At 37.3% G+C, this 20,100-nt stretch overlaps 2 protein-coding genes and 1 non-coding gene across 3 annotated transcripts; 1 reads left to right on the top strand and 2 right to left on the bottom strand.

The window, feature by feature from the left end:
* Positions 1-883: 883 nt before the first annotated feature.
* Positions 884-956, bottom strand: TRNAF-GAA. Its single transcript has one exon. It is a non-coding gene; the product is annotated as a tRNA-Phe (tRNA).
* An 8,577-nt stretch (positions 957-9,533) lies between these two features.
* On the top strand, positions 9,534-10,962 carry LOC103722204 (transcription factor MYB54-like). Its single transcript, XM_008812680.4, has 2 exons — positions 9,534-9,839; positions 10,100-10,962. Exons 1-2 carry the CDS (start codon positions 9,683-9,685, stop codon positions 10,849-10,851), a joined length of 909 nt encoding a protein of 302 aa, XP_008810902.2. The 5' UTR covers positions 9,534-9,682; the 3' UTR covers positions 10,852-10,962.
* Positions 10,963-13,600: 2,638 nt separating this feature from the next.
* Positions 13,601-19,326, bottom strand: LOC103722206 (probable polygalacturonase). Its single transcript, XM_008812681.4, has 5 exons — positions 18,782-19,326; positions 17,655-17,775; positions 15,478-15,652; positions 15,316-15,386; positions 13,601-14,581 (listed from the first exon to the last, which is right to left on the bottom strand). Exons 1-5 carry the CDS (start codon positions 19,232-19,234, stop codon positions 13,947-13,949), a joined length of 1,455 nt encoding a protein of 484 aa, XP_008810903.4. The 5' UTR covers positions 19,235-19,326; the 3' UTR covers positions 13,601-13,946.
* Between the last annotated feature and the right edge of the window lie 774 nt (positions 19,327-20,100).

Below are 20,100 nucleotides of genomic sequence, written 5' to 3'. Positions count from 1 at the left end.
CTAGTCCAAAAGTAGGATAAGGACCTTTATCCCTCTGGTTATGCTTTTGTTCTTATATAAGTGGTAAACATGTTAATTTGCTCGTCGAAACTACTTATCCCAATAGCTTGATCAAATCAGGGATAAGTGAGATCGGCGGTTCATTTAGGTCTTTTAGAATTAGATTTCTTTGTGGTTTTTGTCCCGACACCATCGATAAAATTACCAAAAACTTCTTAAAGAGTAACCATAAATCATGGATGATTTTGTCTTTTCACGTAAATAAATTCACTATTATTGTAATGGAAATAAAATTTAATTATTAAGATACATCATACCTTTAGATAACTATAATTTATTCTCATTTTGCTTGTCCTATTTTCAAACTAGTCCCTAATAGCGAACATAAATCAATTACTTAAAATGTTTTTGTTATTAGAGTATTCAAAAATAAACAATATAATAATAAAAAAACCTAAATTTTTTAGTGGTGCTAATGATTATAATATTTTTTATTTTTATAAAAATAGAACTAGAAATATTTTTCTTATTCAATATTTGAAACTAAAAGATATAACATTAAAAAATAAAACTCCTAATGGTGTCCAAGAAAAAAATAAAATCCTTAGTAATGTTGATTGTTCTTTATTTGTTTTCAAAATTATAAAATAAAAATATTAATAGTTAATAGCCCGAAATGGAACCATGTTATGTTAAATAAAATTCAAAATTATAGTTAATAGTAAAGAAAATATAAAACTATTAATGGTAAACATAAAACTTGTAACTACCAGATATATTTTTATTTTTCAAGACTTCAAAAATAAAAGATATAATATTATAAAATTGTCCATTTTGTCAATTTGTATAAAAATAGAAAACATAATTTACAAATAGAAAATATTGCGGTGAGCGTGGATCGAACACGCGACCTTCAGATCTTCAGTCTGACGCTCTCCCAACTGAGCTATCCCCGCACGCTTGTAAACGATAAATTACACCATATAAGTAATCTACAGATAGTACTCTCTCTCTCACTAAGTTATGCCACCTTTCTTCCAAGCTACTAGAGTTTATATAGAGTCTCCTAGCTAGCTAGTAAATTTGGAAGGAAGCACCCAGTTGAGATTCTCAAGAAGAATTTGTGCTTCCTACAATGCATTTTCTAACATTATATGAGGATAAAATGAACTGCATGTACCTCCATCGACTATAATCCTCGTTGGTTCATACATGCAGGACTTATATTGCTTTCTTAGCACTGCTTCCAACACCCAAAACATTCTCCATGAAAGTGTAAACTAGGGCCAGGAGCGGCTCAATGTATTTGGGGGCTTAAGGCCGTTTTGTTTTTGAGCCCTTCTCTACAGTGGGCCGGCTTAAGGCGAACTCACAGGAGAGGCTTTTTTCTTTCTATTTTTTCTTTACAGCCTTTCCAGTGGTGGGCCTTCTTTAGGCCGGGACTCTAGGCAACCGCTTCAGTCGTCTAAGAGTTGGGCCAGCCGTGATTGGGGCTGGGAGCCGGTGATTCAAGGCCGATCCGCTTTATATATACTTGTTGGGGGACATTCATGGGGGATGCATATCATTTTCCTTGCTAGATTCTTCAAATCAATTGTAAGCATGCTCGTATTCATTGTCTGAGGAGTGGCAATCTTAAGAAAATCCTGCTAAGGATAGGTGCATCAACCCCATCATAATTCATAGATTTATTAAGTTAGAGAAATTGGGTCAACTAATTAAGGCTGCAGCTTCTTTTATAAAAAAAAAGAAAACCAATGGAGGATGCAGTTTATATCCGTAAATTTTTAATGGAACCTTGTTTTCCTTTGTAGGAGAACATAAAATTCGCGTGTAGTCTAGAACATTGTCCACCGATGAAAAATAAAAAAAGTTGCTTGCATCATGATGCATGGGAAGTTTGTATTGCATACAAGGCCTAAACCGCACGCTTTCCCTATTCAGAGAAAATTATTGTAAGATCAATATCTTCAAGCCATAAAATTGAATGAAGTTAATTTTAGATTCAATCAAATATGAAATAGAGGACCATCATGCGGAAATGATGCATGAATGATTTTATATATGACCTGTCAAGTGCTAAAAGTGACAACTTGTTTGGTGGGAAGGGCTATATGTTGTTAGCAAGATTTGCCGTCTCGGTACCGGTCTTCGTATCGGTACTATTTTATTACGGTATCAATATGCAGTACGGTATGAGACGGTGAAGCACATTGAGTGTTGGTATGGTATGAAACTGCATACCGATTTAATACTGATATAGTATAGTATGTTTGGTACGGTACAATACCGATTGGTATGGCAAATATGGGTTGCTGGTCTTTTCTATTTTTTAAGTTTTCTGATCTACAAAACCATCTAGAATCTCATCAGCTTAATTTCCAGGCAAGGAATTGCAACCAGTGCATGTAACCAAAGGTAAAAACCAAAGGTAAATCATTTTGGTGAATGCATCTAAAACAATGAATGCTAAAAGCAGGGCGTGTAAGGACCAGTGTGAGCATATGTTTAGTTCTACATCAGTTATTTACTGAATAGATCTTGGATACTTATACAGGATCAAAGAATCCATATAATATTTTCTAGCTAGCTTTTTTAGGTGAGGTTCTGTTTGTTACATAATTTACCACAGTCTAGTCCTCTTGAGCTGAGCTCACCCCCAATGGTCATTAGCACCACCGTTCTGCAGTTCTTAGTTTTACTGCCATCATTGTAGCCCAAGAGAAGGGGCGGCCATAGAAATGGATTGTGAACAGATTCAAACCATTGGAGAAGGCTGAAGACTTCTCCAGTTGAAGGGTTCTAAATACCGAGGAAGCTTAACCTTACAAAATTAGATTATGTGCACGATCAAAGGCACTTTTTTCTTTCTCCTTATGTGTGTATGAGGTGGAATCTCGACCTAGTTTTATTTTATGAAAATAAAAATAAAATATTTGCTCAAAATAAGTATTTTTTTAGGAAAAAAAAGAAGACAAATATAGAATTTGGCTTTACAGGAACCAACCTCGCAGCCCTTTGCAGGAACCAACCTCACTTGGAGAAACCGCATTCATCCCCACATTTAAAAAGGCCTACAGCTTGCACAGGCCCAAGTCTCTACAGTGACTCCGTTTCTTTGTTTTGAATGATTGCAAACACTAATTCAGGTTCATATAATTGGAGAAGTCTTCTATCTTAGATCCTTCAAATGAAGCATGCTAATCAAAGCTGAAGGAGTGGACTGTAGGAAATCAAATTAGTAACCTCAACTCTTGGAATATATACTGAGATATTAACTGATTGTATCCAAAATGACGAAATGAGAAAGGTTCCAAGGATTCTTAGGTGACAAATTCCTGAGATTTTGATGGTATGATTCATACTGATGCATCCCTCAGAACCAGCGAGCTCCGAATGTTCAATTCATAACCAATGTACAGTAATCACCACCAGCATGTACAGTCTTAGCTTCATTACCATTTTAAATGGTGGCCTTCAACGACAACAAGACTTGGGTCCATTGGTTGAAAAATTACCCCTCTCCGGCTAAGCACATGCATTGGAGATAGGTTTGGGTTTCCAATTCACATGGTTGAATACCATTCATACTTAAAAAAAAAAAAGAAGAAGAAAAAGAAAAAAATTAATTTTTTTTTTATCGAGATTTGCTGATTCGAGTGGGGAGAAGAAATATTTTCTTCAACCTGTTCAACTCTAATCTCTTAAAAGAAAATTAGTAGAAGATAGATATATTGCGAAAGTAGGGCTTAAGTCCTCTATTTTTTTATTAATAATTAAAAAATGGAGGTACATAACTTTTATTTATAATAGTGAGGTTCATCCTTACGCAATTTTGATCGGATTACTCTTTCTAATTTTAATAGAATTCTTTTTTCTAAAATAGACATCATTAGTAGAAATATTCTAAAAAAAGATAAAATTCTTAAAAATGTAGATTTCGATTTTTATATCATCTCTGCTTTCTATCGCTTCGCTTGATTCTTCTCGGATAGAGAGCTACATATCGTTGCCAACCTTGCTCGTAGTGGCCAGAGTGGTTTACATTTAGTCTAGTAATCCTTTTGGATCACTTGCTTAACTATATATGGAGCTATATATTTAAAAAATAAATAAGGCAAAAAAAAAATAGAGTTCTCCTATCGAGACTTGGTGAACTCTTCATGGAGCACACAAGAAAATTGCATGACAAAGTATAAAATCAATATGATTACAAATAATATTTGGACAACCATTTCTATTTCATGCAGCCAAATTCTGATAAATTCTTATAATAATATGGAATGCCAACTATCCGAGCCTTCGCAACTGAATCCCTGCAGCAATGCCCTCCATGGCAGTGGAAGCATTTCTCGGAAGTCCTTTTCTTGTATCTCCATCTTATCGATCTAATCTCACATAATTATATCAAGCATTCAAGAATGTTGGCGGCCGGGCTTGGATGCGGTGGCGTAGGCATAAGAGTTGCAACGTTGGTTTCACTGCCAACCATTGATCCTTAGTATCCTATCATACCAAGTCATCATCTGATGTCCACTTGCATATGATTGCTGAACTCGTACACTACAAAGAAAGAGAAAGAAATGGTAATGGATTGCTGAATTCGTACACTACATAAGAATAGGTAACATTACCTTTTCTTTTCCTCAACAAAACAAAAGTAGTTCAATTATCCTTATCCCATGATCACAAGTCATTTTTCCAAGCGATAATTCAGCAGCAACTTCTAAATTATCTTTAGCATATGATTTCTGTTGCATTTGCAAACTAAGAACGATTACATTAATATGTGTGTGTGTATATATATATATGTAATATTGTGATTAGCCTTTTGTAATTATCATGGAATTGATCATTTCTGTCACAACCCAGTACCTTACCAAAAATGGCTAGCTGGAAGGTATTATTTGGGTTCCTTGATCTTGTATAAGTACCCAAAATTTATATAGCGAATAACCGATGCAGGAGTACTCAACATACGCCCGTACGATCCTCACAGTTTTCATAGGCTGATTATGCATTCAAAGCCGTGTGGTCTCGACCGGACTCCAAATTCTCCATGTGGAAAGACCAACATTTCAAATGAGGGTGGATGAAGATTTTAGTTAGACTGGCATTTTCACCAACCTCTAAGGTGTCTTATCAAATGAAAGTCAGTGAGGGTGCAATGGATGGTTTTGGTAGGCTAACTAAGGTCTTGAATGGAGCATGATGTGGGAGTCTATGGTTGAAAAGAGAAAGGTGGCAGCATGCATGTGGGTATTTTCAAACTTGGTTGGCTGTGGAGAGGTGTTGCCCACAATATTCTTTGGGCAGATGACCTTTGAGAACTTTGGGGCAAAAGGAGAAGTTTGGTGAAGTCATTCGTTTCCTCGAGTTGCCGAGTTCTATTGGCGTCAAAATAGACATGGCTGAGAAAAGATGGTTTAGTTTTAAAATTGAAACAATGAAGGGGTGGTTACTATGTATATTTGAATATAAGGGTTTTTTTTTTGTGTGTGTGTGTGTGTTTTTTATAGGTAAGCCATACTGCACATTGTAGACATTTGCAGGTAACCTAAAAGTTTCTCCATGTACTGACTGAAAGCTACGTCAAACCTTTCCTACATCCATGTATCTCGTCCTCACACACACACACACACACACACACACACACAGACAGACACAGAGAGAGAGTTGTCTAATAAGAAAGGTATGTTTCCCATGTAAATGAATTTTATCAGAAGTTGGAGTAAAGACAAGGAGAAGGTTGCCAGCAGTTGTCTTATATGTTCGTCTGGGAATGCTTGCAGAGAGAATTCTTGTGCAAACTTTTATTTAATTGAATCCTTAATTAGGACAAAACTATAAGGTTTCATATTATGGGATGTAGTTTGGTGGAACAAGGCCCCACAAAAGACCACTAGTTCAATTTTTTGCCGACAGTACGAATAGAAAGAGTAGACATGTTGTAAGCTTAAAACTAGTGTGCAATCCTTGGCAGATCTTAGTAAATGTTATTAGATTAAAACTAATCTTCACTCCTTAGCAAATCTTAATGTAAGGTGCTCTCGAGCCCTCGCGCATACAAACAAATGTAGAAGTAATCAAGGAGAGGAAAGAAGGAACATCATTTTTCATCAAGATTATCTTTGTGTCCATCATACACTCGTGCAATCGTAACAACATAATTAATGTAATCTATATGCCACGATGCATAATACATCGATCATATACACAGTTTATGTCATATATATATATATATATATATATATATATATATGCAAGTGCACCAAACATGTGATTGATGAAATGGAAGAAAACCATGTACAACAAACGAATCCAACTGCCGCTGTATTATTTGAGAATTAATTTTCTCTTAATTTTTAGGCAATCAAAGATTAAATTAACTTCATGATCATTGTTGTTGATAAAGTCTAATGTGCTTCCCATCATCCCACAAGCACCACTACGTTTTGTTACTCTCATTTTAATTAGAAAGCATGCCATCTTTGTTGTATTAATCTCCAAAATTGTTCAACAATATATATCTCTAATTCTTGAAAAAACAACAAACAAGGTATATATAGAGTTCACTAGCTAGAGCCATCAAGAAAAGATATAAAGCCTACATGTCCCGTTACCAAGGAGATTCATAGAGTACTTTCTCTTTTTTAGCAAAACGGTTCATTGAACAGGCCCATACCTATCTAGAATTACTTCGTATTCTTCTTTCTTTTTCTTTCGCGAGAACATATATGTACATAATAACTTGCATTCATGCACATGAATTTATTATCTATGCAACTTGATTTGTTGGATGTTGATTAATTCTCTCACATCATAGCATACCATTTTGGAAGAAGGTGAGAACTATGATTGGGTATGATGTGCATTATATGGTTAGACATGTTTTTTGTTGTTTTTTCGTGTTTTAGCCATAGGCTGATGGTTCCTTGATGGACAATCTTTGATCTCCTTGTTGTTTCTTCGTGTTTTGGTCCTTTTGCCTTTGGTTCATTTGGAAAAATTCAAAAGGTGGTACAATTTTTTCTAGACCTGATTAAACTTCCAATGTTTTTATTACTGTATGAACGAATTGCTAAAAGTTATTATAAAGATGTGATTAATTGGTGATTGTTACGTACGCAAGATATATAACTTCTTTTTTTTTATTTTTAATTTTTTTTGAAGAACACAAGATGCCATCTATAGCAACCAGCTTTTTTTGACCCTTGTTTTTTTTTTCTCAAACAAATTAAATGGTTCTATTAGCTTATACTTCACCATCTATACAACTAACTAATGTTGCACATTGAAGGTCAAGCAAGATGTCATCATATAATTGTATGCTGATTTATAGACCAACGGATCGATCTCATCGCTATGATCACCAAGCATTGCTTGACGAAGGAAAATAAACTAAAAATCAAAAAGCAGTTGGGGTATGACTATTCCATGTAGACGTGCATGTAAAAGAAATGTGCAGAAGAGTATGATTACATAGGATGTAACATCTCCATCAGTAAGGTATAGACCTCAGAAACATATCTCTATCATCTAAAATCAGACTGGTTATCTGTATATGGAGGTAAACAAAGACGGTCTACCTAGATTTTCCTGATGCAGATTCAAACGGTGTTCAACTTTTCTAACCTTGCATTGAATGGTTAGAAGATGGTGCAAGGAAAAGAGAATCCAATTAAGAAATCTCATCTGTAACATCACAAATCTAACAAATCTAAGACTTCTCCCTCAAAGATCCCAACTAATTATCTTAGCTCATTTGTAATTTCATATGTAACAATAAAAACCACAGTTGGATAAATGCTTCGACTTTTTAGTGACTGCATTTGTTCATCGCACTGTAGTTTGCTAAACTAACAATTCTCTGTTAATAGTTTGCTAATGTGAAACTATATGTTTTGTTTAAGAGAGAAAAAAGAAACCTGTAACTAATAAATGGACACTTCCTTCTTTTCCCTCTCAAATAACCCACCCAGCCCTGCCCTTATTCTCCCTAAGGCAAAAAGGAAAATGAAGGAAATCAGCACTTTACCTACAAAACATAAACTAAATTGCACAAAACTAAAGCACAAGTAAATTTAAAGATGCATGTAATCTTTGTATTTTTTTTTGAGAAATAAGATGCTTTCACTAAATTAGATCAACAGGAATTTTAGAATTCATTTGATATAGCACTAACATATAATTTAAATCAGAAAAGCCATAAGTGCCTAACAAAAAAAAAGAATAGTAATACCTATTATTCAATACATTTGCTTAAGTTCTAGGAGTAATCATCCATTTTTGCATCCAACACCATCTATTACATTAATATAACTATGAGGATTCGTGCAAGCATGTGTTCAGTCCTACATCAGTTATTTGTTGGGTAAATTTTGGGTACTTATACAGGATCAAGAAATTCAAATAATATCTTCCAACTAATCTTTTTGGATGAGATCAAGTGAGAGTTTTAGTGCTTTTGGACAAAAAACCAACGTAGAGGTTTCACAAACGTATCCTTTGCACAAATAGAGATGATCCATCAAATTAGGTCTTGTGACCAAAAATTCAACTACCAACCTGTATAGTTAATAAAACTTATGTGCATGGTCTAACTGTTTTTTTCTTTTTTCTCTTTTTTCTCTTTCTTTAGAACATACAAGGCCATGTTAGCAAACCCATTTAACTGTTTTTAAGAAAAATTGATTTGCATATTTGAAAATATACAAAAAACTTGACGTAAAAAGATACTCACAAAAAGTCTGGAAGAAGCTACAATTTATTGAAATTTCAAAAAAAGCGTGCGCACACACACATTATATGTGTCTATATATATATATATATATATATATATATATATATATATATGCTTACAAGCAAAAGATGTGGTCCGTAAACCTAAAAAAAACGAGTAAAGAGGAGCAGGAATAAGTGCACACTAAAAATATTATTTATTTACAAATAATTATTAATAAAATATCAATCTATTTGTGATCACACGTAAATAAGGGGAGGTTCGAACTAGTACAATTGATAAAGTTATATATTAGCACCAATGCCTGAACCGAGTCTCTCACCCAATTTCTACTAGGTTTTCTCCCATCCTAGTTCTCAAATTAATTTCATGGTCAGGAATGACTAAATTATATAAGGATCTATTACTTTCAAGAGTTAATAAAATAAAGGATTGATTTTTTCCATTCTTTGGGTTGCTCAAAAAATATTTGGAATATATATCTAGAAAGAGAGAGAGAGAGAGAGAGAGAGAGAGAGAGAGAGAGAGAGAGAGAGATTGCCAAGGAAGTTGAAAGAAATATTGTGAAGAAAGTTATGAGGATAGGTGAGATTTGAGAATGAAGGAGGAAGTTAAGAGAAATATCCTTAAGAAAATTGTGAGGATAGGTCGGATTTGAGAGTGAGAGATGAGCCAATATCAAAACACGCAAGCCGTATTGAGATGCTATACACGAAGGGAAAACCACATGAAATAGCACTTCTCTTATCGTGCAAAGCCAACTAAAGTGACTTGCCATCAAAACCCCAGACCAATCCATCACCCCTTCCCTCCTACTTATGCCTTCCTCTCCTCTTCCTCTCATCCCCTCTTTCTTCCAACTCTTATTTCGATATCATAGCGTTTCACCCATGATACCTTCATGCAAGGCAATTTAAACAAAGAGGAGCTTTGCTAATCATGGAGTCACCGGCGGTCGCCGGAGGAGCCGATGACTCCGAGGGGTGCACCCGAGGTCATTGGAGGCCCGGTGAGGATGAGAAGCTACGACAGCTTGTCGAGGAGTACGGACCTCACAATTGGAGCTCGATCGCTGAGAAGCTTCAAGGAAGATCAGGTACTAATAAGAACTTGAGCTATAAAAAAAAAACATTCCAATATTTCCCATTATTTGATTCCAAGTTTCTTTTGATCCTTAGTTCCATCATCACAAGTGAATATTGGAAAAGTGCACTAAAGCCAAGTAATCTTATGGTGAAGTACAAGATAAGGCATGTGAAAGGTCTAGTCATTAGACTCTTAAGGATGAAACTTCTAGTTTTTGTGCATCTTAGTTCTTAAGAAACGTGTTCTTATATTTGTCCAATCTATTTGTAGGAAAGAGCTGTAGATTGAGGTGGTTTAACCAACTTGACCCTAGGATCAACAAAAGACCATTCACAGAAGAAGAGGAACAAAGGCTCCTCGCGGCCCACCAGGTTCATGGCAACAAGTGGGCGCTCATGGCACGGCTCTTCCCTGGTAGGACTGACAATGCTGTGAAGAACCACTGGCATGTGATCATGGCTCGAAGACAAAGAGAACGGTCCAGGATCATTAGCAAGAGATACTTTCAAAGTCCCCTTCTTGATGATTGCACCAACACCAGCACTGGACATCAAGGAGAGAGTAACTCGAGGCCCCCAACAAAAGATAGGATCTTTGGGTTATCACCTTCGAGGGCCTTCTCTGGATCAACCAAATCATCATCACTACGTGATAATTCTGGTGCGAAGAGAATGGATTACTATAATCAGAGACATGGCTTCAAGATTCTTGAGAGCTTTCACTCGACCAACCAGCGTCTTTTCTCACGCCACTGCACTTCCATGTATGGCGCCAATCAGAATTTCAGTGCACTAGGACAGGCCAACAAGAAGCCATTTGTTTACTACCCCGGCGGATTCACCTCTGGGAACGATGGTTGTGCAGGAAAGGATCCAAATGAGTCTGAAATAATTAGAGTCGGGGATAATATGATTCGGTTGGTGAATATTAGAGCTAATGATGAGCAAGAACAGGAAGATGACTCGCCGAGCTACAAGGATGTTCCATTCATAGACTTCTTAGGTGTGGGTATCGCCTCATGAATTCCAAAACCTCTAGTGTATCTGAGAGGAACCACCATGGTGCATGGTGGTTGTCTTGTTGATTTAGTGTAACTAATGCTGGTTATTTAATGCAAGGAAGCCCTTGTTCAATTTGTTTTTCTTTTTGTTTTAATTTAAATTCCTTGTTTCGATTTATTTAAAAAGATGGTAGGTTAGAGTGCCGGCAAGTGAAATCCGAGAACTATGTGCTTGTTACTTTCAGATCTTTGAATGGCTAGCAAGGAAGGTGCTGAATAAGAGACCATGCATGGCTATAGCACCGAAAACTATGTGCAAGGGCTCCTAGAAAATGATTCAGGGCTACGTAGGAAAGTTTGTTGTTTTAAGGACGCATCCTGTTGTAAGTCAGAATTTCTTGGAGTGCCTTACGATGGATTAGAGTGCCCTTCTTAATAGCTTTGATTAAACATATTTTAGTTGGCTATATTCTAAGCAATTGTATGTTCCTAATATGATCAATTAAGAGAGATTTAAGAATGATAATGTTCGTTTAATGGATGCGTAATTTTCCAATAAAACCAGCTTTGTTTGTCCAATTGATTGAACATGTCAGGTACCGGTAAGGGGATGTTTTCCCATCTCATTGTATTTACTCTTTTAGTAGTCTAATGTTAAGTCCCTTTATTTTCTGTCCATTCAAAATATGACCCCATTATGGTTCTAACTTTAGCAAACGTCGTTAAACTATCACATACAAGCTAATATAAAGAATAGCAACTCAATCATGGCCTTCAGGTCGGGTAGGACCAGATAGGGATCAGATCGAATATATGATAGGACAAAAATATGTCAACCAAAATCCAACTTGTTTATTAAACAGATTAAAAATCTAGACCTGAACTTGACCTTTTTTATTAAACAAATAATACAAGCCGGCCTGAAACAGGTTGAATCAAGTTAAACGGGTTGAACAAGTTAAACAGTGCCACCCTTAAATTCTCAAGAACATAGTTAATAAAATATCCTTTTCATTATCGAATTAAGAAAGTAGATCATGCAAGGTACACTATACCGGCCCAAATCGGACGATACAGAGCATACCGTATCGTACCGTATATTGTAGGATCACTGTCAACTTTTATCTAGAAATCTTTAGGCCAATCGTAGCCACAACTTTTAAGAGGATTTGCCGATAAGTCTGGTTCTTACACTCCAAGAAAGGACCTTGGATAACCTTGTTGATAGATGTTTTATTCAACCACTAGAAAATTTATATCCTAATTTTTGTAGCTTAGAGCTTGTCATGGTTGACGTTTAGAAGAAAAACTTACCTTACCCATCAACTTGGACCAGTCAAAACAATGAAGAGATCAGTTAATCACAATTTGGTAACATCGACAGCTAGACTCTACTAGAAGTTTCAATGACAAATTCCAACATCATCATCTAGGATATAGGAGAAACCACTAACAAAATTCTGAAAATATGTCATTTCAAGAGCACCATATAAATATTTTCAGGTGTTTGTTCTCAATCGCTAATGCTGATGCCTCTTTAATTGGAAATTAGATGAATAATGAGTTCGGAACCTCTGTAGTGCAACTTTTGCACCGCAAAGTTCTGTACTGTCGTGGAAAGCTTCTATATCATCCATCTCGGAGACGGACTGCTCTCATTCATTCCACTGTTTGAGCAATACACGGTGCGTTGCAGCGATGAAGGAGAATCGTTTATCTCCAAGATGGATGATGTAGTAGCCATCCATGATGGTACAGAATTTTGCAGTGCCAAAGCTGCAATATAGAGGATCCTGGTTCGGTAAATGATAGTTTATCTGGGCTTTTTATCCATTGCCAACCATACTTTGCTTATTTACGCCTTGCAAACTAGAAACCATTTCAAATGACTGGGATATCGCACCTACTAATGGGCATGTCACATTTCATCTGCATCACAGCGGTTATTTTCAAACTCGTGAGTGTGATTTCTCTTACAAGCTTCCATCTTTTGGCATCCTTAGCATTGCCTCTATGAAGTTTACATGTTATCTTCCAGACAGAGGAATAGACATTGTCTTACGGGTGCTTCTTTAGAATATTCTCTAGTAACATCACCATATGTTCGACATTTTGTAAAAGGTGACCGCACCTGAAAAAGTCGAAGTATTTATGTCAGCAGCGTTAGAAAACAGATCGCACACAAGTGAGGTTGGAGGGAACTCTCATATCTTCCTCCTGAAGAAGTCTTCCATAAATTTAATCCTGCGGAAATTTGTGCAAAGGAAAAGCCAAAGAGAGTTGTTGCCGCTGAGGACCAGCTTGACCTAAGTGCCAAGCAGAAGAGATGCTGGAGGGCTCGATGATAGGCTATTTGGATCGTGTGAGACTACGATTGAGAGCGGAAGGTTGTGTGTAGGGTCCTGATATGTGACCAAGCTCCAACTTGAAATGGCAAAGATGAAGAAGTTCTCTTGTTGAAATGTATTCAATAGAAAACCCTCCGATGCCTAAATCAGGACGACATTCAGAGAACAGAGGAGGTTCTTAGTAGTTTATCATGGCAACAGAGTACTTACTTGAAAGTCCCCCGAAGAGTAGATTGTATAGGAGAAGACGAGTGCATGTCGCTCAGGAATTTGGGCATGTGTGTTGGTCGGTCGAGATTGGCCTGCTTTAGCACATTCCAAGAATCAGGCATGGGCATTTCACACGTGGATCACTACTAGGTATGGTGAAGGCTGCTAAAAACATGGTCCTTGAGTAAACAACGTGGATGTTGAACATATATCTTTTTCTTCAACAAAAAGGAACTTCCAGTCTCTTCTACTATTGCTTTAAAAAAAAACAACTGAAGAATGAACTCCCTAGCTAAAAGAATCACAAAACCTATATCATTCTCGTTAGTAATTAGTACAAATAAATGGAACATGCATCTTCAAAATCCTATCTGTCACTCTATAGTTTGTATCTGATCCAACCTTCTAAATAAAATAAAATACAAACAAAGAAACAACAAACCAATCTCCAAGATACCACTCTTTTTGGACTAACACTTCAAGTTTGTTGTTGACCATTCCACCTCGTCATCTATGAACCAGAGTTGAGGCTGAAAAGCTTGATTCCTGTCTACATAGCCTAGGAGTTTCTGCACCAAGATGAAGAACCATTGTTCTTAAGCTCTCGGCACGGCATTGGGGACACATCATAAGCTTCTCCAGCAACAAATTCGCAGTGCCATCTGGCCTCAGGGCTTATCCTCCCTAAGCTAACATTTCTGAAGCATATCTTTTCATATATTGTTCCCTCCATCCCTTCCAAAATCGGTGCCTTTCCTACGTCGATGCCGACGACATTTTTAATATAAACACCATTAATCCTAGGAAGGGCCTTTGGGTCATAACCTTCATCAGCATGATCATTAGAGCCTCTGCTGAATCTTATGGGAATTTTAACCCTTTCCATGGCCACATTAGCAATTGTGATGTTGGAAATGTATCCTCCCCTCCCTCTGTCAGTCTTCAGTCTCACTGCAGCTGCTGAATTCCAGACATGCAGGTCTTCCACCAAGACATTGGATATCCCACCAGACATTTCACTTCCAAATCCAATCCCTGAGCAAGTAGGAGTTGTGCCGGAGACCCTGCGAACAACAATGTTTGAGCTAGGATGGGCCATGGCGATCCCATACTGGTCCCAGCCACTCTTTACGGCAACCAGGTCATCCCCGCTCTCAATGTAACAGTCTTCAATGCACACATTTGAGCTTGAGTCTGTAGATTTGTTTAAGATTAATATGGCATGTCAGATGAAAGTTTGCAAGGTATCAATTCATTTTAGGATCAGTGAATACCATATCCCTACTTTAATTCTAGATTTTTAGCAACTTGCTGTTCCCTCCTAATCTAAATTGTTCCAGTTTCAAAGTATTTGCATTAAAGAGCAGATAACCAAAAGCAGTTGCAGTCTTTCACAAAGATTACTGAAACACCAGTGGTCCTTGTTGCTATGGCCTACAGATTTATACTCCAGATAAGAAAACCACTGCTTATGGTATTGCAGTCTGCTAAAATTCCCTGAGTGCTCTCTAAGAATATGCTTAGATAATGTACTTCGAAACGTAATGTTTATAAGCCTTCATATAAAATTAAAAAAATGGGATTGTTTAAGAAAAAAAGATTGCTAGATAGGGAAGGTAAGGAAAGGGTGGGGGAAAAAATCATGGCATGCAAAAGTTCTACTCAAGTTACAGATTCCTTTTTTTCATGATTTAAGAACCATATGAATTTTTAAATCAAATCCAAACGGTTGTCCTTTATGAGAAGCATAACTCGAATGTCCAAAAAAAATAGGGAGAGAGAGATGAACAAGCAAAAAGGATGAAACTTTTTTTCTGAGATTAGAATGATGAGCACATTCACTATATGCAAAAAATATATATTGAAGTTTTGCTTCCAATGAACTGACGTTACTGACCGAACAAAGTAAAGAGTTACTGAGTACAAACCTGGATCAATACCATCAGTATTTGGAGCATTGAGAGGTGCCAGTATGGTTACATTTTTTACCACCACATTGCTGCAGAGGAACAGAGGACATCTCTATTAGTTCCCAATGAAAATAGAAGAAATTAGGTAATCAAATGAGCAGTAGTTACAGGTAGACTTACCTGCAATAGACTGGATGGATTGTCCAAAATGGAGAGTTGATGAAGGTGAGGTTGGATATGAGGATGTTGTGTGAATTCACAAGCTCTAAAAGGTGTCCCCTTGTGTGTTTCAGAGTTCTATTCCACCACTGCTCCCACCACATCCTCCCTCGTCCATCAATGCTCCCATTGTGTCCTGCAATCAATTTGCAGCCTTCAGCATAGCTGGTGGTCCCTTGTTCTTTTTTTTTTCTGTCCTCATGAGCAAAAGGTGATAGTGCAGGGTGTAATTGATGCCACAAAACCTGGCACCCATCTTGTTTGAATCAATTAGTTATGCTCCAGTAGAAAATCCTTGATCCAACGCTAGCTTTAAGGGAATCTGTTTGTAAACCACAGTCTATATACGTACCGAAACTCTTCTTTAAGGATTAAAGAAAATAAAGGTTTGCTCTTCCCTTTTTTTCTGATTATTGTTTCATCTCTGCCTAGTAAAGTTACTTGTTCATGACCTGCTATTTTTAAAACTTCAAAACCATGAAGTTTGCTCTTGTGGAAGTTGTCCAGTGGTGAAATGTTTAGGTTGGCAGACTTAAAAAAATTTAGTGCCTGAATGATTCCTGAGCTTTACAAAACATCCAACTATTTTGAAACAGTTAATTCCAAACTTGATCAACATCTCATAAACTAACTATGAAATATATTGATCAGCTGTTTATATTATCCAACATTGCCATTGCTATTTCACTTTTGCGTGCTGTTACGAATATATATAGATGTATCAATGTTTTTTCCTTGAGAGAGATGCATCAATAATTTAAAGTTCTTACTCATATCCTAAAATCAGTTTGCTAAACCTTTCAACTTATACATTATTCTTGGGTTATGGTAATATATTAAGTTTTTTTCTCTTTGAATGAAAAGGAGAGGCAGGAAATGCCACCTAAATTTATTGAAGGGGAAGAAACAGACACAATTTACATGATATCCGATTGCCTAAGCAATCAACAGGCAATTACAAGCAAAAGTTCAGCAAATCAAGAATAGCATGGGCCAGGAAGATAAATGCTTGAACCAATTCTACTGACCAACTTCAACTTACATTCCGATCAGTGACGCTATACATTGCAGAATGAGAATCCTGAGGTCTGTTTGCTTGGACCAAAGATTTGAGATCATTCAAGATTTGATGATGACCTTCAGTAACATATTAAGTTTTCTTAACAAATTTTGAATTTTACGTCCTGGTCTGTTTTTATTCCCGGTTGCAAACTTTGAGACTACAAGAAAAATGGGTGTCACATTCCAAAGCTCCCCGGGAGGCTACCTTATCCTAAAACTATCTTGATTTCAGAAGCAAAATGTACTTGCGGATGGGAAATTGAGTTCACTGAACTTTGGCTTGCGACCAATTTAAATGCAGAAAAAAATAGCAAATAAATGTAGAAAAACTTCTTCGGCGTGCTTATTTCAGATTCTCATCAAATAAATTTTATATTTGACAATTGGTGGAGATAATGGAAGTATGGTTGGACAATAAGAAAGGCTGTATGAGTAGACAAAAGCTTTTGGTCGTTTGACAAAGGATGTCTAAAGAAGAAAAAGGATGACCAAAGGAGCTTTTGGATAGGGAAAGAAGAGGAGACTCAGGCGTATGCTGATTATAAGAAGGATTCAGAGTTGGGTCCTCCAGATTGCAAGAACGAATGGCCAAAGAAGACATGGAAAACAGAGTAGTTCATGGTTTGCTGACTGACCGCCAGAATGAAAAGCTCACATATCAAATAAATAGTTCAAGAAATATGAAACCTCTTGGAATTAAGAACAACAATGCTAGAGTTTGACTCTGTACAAAAAAAAAGGGAATTCTATGTGACGATATTTGTGACACAAAAGAGAATATTTAGTTTATCAGAAGCAAATCTTTGGGAAATTTAAGCTTCAAATTGGAAGCTATCAAAAGCCTATTTAATAACATCTTCTCACTATGATTAAGCCAAATGTATTTTAATTTGTAGGGATAAGCATATAATGAATTAATTAAAAGTTTATCAATAAAATCTAACACTTGCCACTAAATAAAAGACAGAAGTTCTGTGTGCTTTATTAAACTAATCTTATGCAAACATCATTGAGGTGTGGATGTAAGAGAGACTGAGAAGATGGTTGAGGGTAGGTTATGGTAGAAGTAAGCATACCCATGATAACAACATCGCTAAGGCCATCTCCATGAATGAGGCTAATGTGGCGTGCTCCTAACCTTTCTCTTCCACGCCCATAGGATGGCAATGGCTCTATCAGAGGCCACTCATTTGGATCCTGCACACCCCGATCCAACCCATTTAGTAAAAAATTCCAAGATTTAGCTAACTACAACAATATATAATTATTTCTTGATATATATATATATACACACACACACAAGTTCCACAAGAAATATATAATTATTCAAGTTATATGATGTATTAATTGATAAATGATTTGGTCAACCTAGATGATTGAGTCTTAAAAATATCAATGTTCTAGAAATCTGAACTCTCACATCATCTCTTAGATTATAAGTTTTTCTAAGATGCTACCTTTAAAATATATCTTTCTTTGGTCACGCAATTGGCAGTTCTTCTACCTCTCTAAATATTCCTCTTCTAATATATTTTTTTATATTGCAGACAAGCCCATCCAGCCATTTTTTTTCTAAAAACAAAAGATAGAGAAAGGAAATTATTTCATTAAGCTAATGAAATGCTAGAAGTTGGTTCCAACCCGAAGACGAGCACCCAAAAAGAAAAATAAAAACAGCAAGAAACAGAGCAGCAAAGTGGGGCATCCCTCACCAAGGTCAAATTAGGACAGCAGGTCAAAAACACAACCCAAAAAACAGATATCTAACTCATCCAACCACAGTTATATGTTTGCCATTTGGGATTGATTCAGCAGAGAAGAAAATTTGAATTCAGAAACGATTGCCTAAACTTAATAAAAGAGAAGTTCTTAAAGAACATGAAACAATTTTTTCCAGAGAAACCTTAAACATTTTACTCACTGCTGAAATTCTGAATTAAAAAAAAAAGAAAAAAAAACAGGAAGCAAATGTTAAATAAAATACAGTTATGAACATCACAAGGAAGAAAAAGTTGGCCAGGATATGAAACATAAACAACAGCAATTTCTCCTCCCCCAGTTATTTCTCTCAAGTTTTCTCTGACTATGGTTAATCCTACCAGTTTTACTTGTAATATTTTTAATATAAGCAGTGATCCAAACATAAAAAGAACAACAAATCTAAAGCAAAGTTATTGAATCAAGATTCCATGAATACGAGTACCTGTGATCCCAAGATGATTGCACCCTCCTCCAAGTAGAGGGTGAAGTTGCTCGTCAGGTTGAAGCTGCCGGTGAGCCACCTTCCCCGGGGCACGGTCAGCTGCGACCCGCCCTTATCGCCCAAGGCCTTCAGGTGCTCCACGGCCCTGCGGAACGCGTCGGTGTTCGACGTCGTTCCGTCCCCCACCCCGCCGAATTGCTCTATCGAGAAAGTCGTCCTCCTCGACCGGCCGGGCCGGTAGAAGCCCGAGCAGCTGCTGCTCGGGTGGTCTACCGGCCCGGTACCGGCGTCTTCGGAGACCGGCGGGGTTGCGACGCCCGCCGGCCTCGTCGGACTCATCTGGAGCCATGATAGTCCCAGAAGGGTGATGGCTATCAGTATCATAACCCATGATGGCCTCGTGACGCCAAGCCATGGCTTCCTGAGAAGCCATGGTCTCTCCGGGACGTTCATCTCCCATGAACTCGCCGTCAGCTCATTACATACGCGTCGTTGACGGCTCTTATTTGTTGGAACGGTAAAATTAGAGTCCCGCCGGATGTGGGGCGGGGATTGCGTGATCCGTCTGCTCCGGTAGGCGCCCCGCATTAATACCATATTCTTCTATATTAGTCTTAATTAAGTATTTGTCTCTCTCTCATTAGGGTTATTTAATCTTGTTTTGGAAAGATATTAGGATGCAAAATAGGACCGGGATTAATAAAAAAATCCCCTTTTTTTCCTATCTTTGGAACATATACGCAACTTATAAAGTTGTTAAATACTTGTTATTTCACAAAAAATATAGTTAAAATATTATGATAAAGTAATTTACTGTAATTACTATGGGTTTTGTGAAGTAATACGGCCCGGTGATAAATACTAACAGCTTGTGTGGTCGTCGTCGTCGTCGTCTTCTTCTTCTTCTTCTTCTTCTTTTTTTGTGCATCGACGGCTCACATACTACGGGTGTGAATATAGCCAACAAAATCAGAAAATAGAACAATACGTAATGGCCCTGCAACAGACCCACTGTCCACCCAAACAAAACCACCGGAGTAGTAGGTTGCATAAAAGGCCACCCAGGCGGCCGTCCCGTTGGCCTCCCTGAACACGTGTGAAGCTTGGTGGGAGTCGCACTCCTCCATCAACTTGCGAATCTCATGGATCAACAGCCGGTCCTCAGTAGTATGTCCCCGCCCTCGGATCCACTCAACCTCTGTGGCTGAATCGCTCTCAAGAATAATATAGTCTGCACTTAGTGTCCGCCTCACGTAGTAGATGCCCTTCCAGGCTACTCTAATCTCTGTACACACCACTGACGAGCCAAAAGTCTGTCG

Source organism: Phoenix dactylifera, chromosome 1 (assembly GCF_009389715.1).
Source record: "Phoenix dactylifera cultivar Barhee BC4 chromosome 1, palm_55x_up_171113_PBpolish2nd_filt_p, whole genome shotgun sequence".
NCBI lineage: Eukaryota > Viridiplantae > Streptophyta > Magnoliopsida > Arecales > Arecaceae > Phoenix > Phoenix dactylifera.
This window is presented reverse-complemented; position numbering and strand designations above follow the sequence as displayed.

Coding starts and splice junctions, on each gene's coding strand:
- LOC103722204 (XM_008812680.4), top strand. CDS start 9,683: ATGGAGTCACCGGCGGTCGCCGGAGGAGCCGATGACTCCGAGGGGTGC. Junction 9,840..10,099: donor GAAGCTTCAAGGAAGATCAG/GTACTAATAAGA, acceptor ATCTATTTGTAG/GAAAGAGCTGTAGATTGAGG.
- LOC103722206 (XM_008812681.4), bottom strand. CDS start 19,234: ATGAACGTCCCGGAGAGACCATGGCTTCTCAGGAAGCCATGGCTTGGC. Junction 15,387..15,477: donor ATCCATCCAGTCTATTGCAG/GTAAGTCTACCT, acceptor GTTCCTCTGCAG/CAATGTGGTGGTAAAAAATG. Junction 14,582..15,315: donor TACTGATGGTATTGATCCAG/GTTTGTACTCAG, acceptor ACAAATCTACAG/ACTCAAGCTCAAATGTGTGC.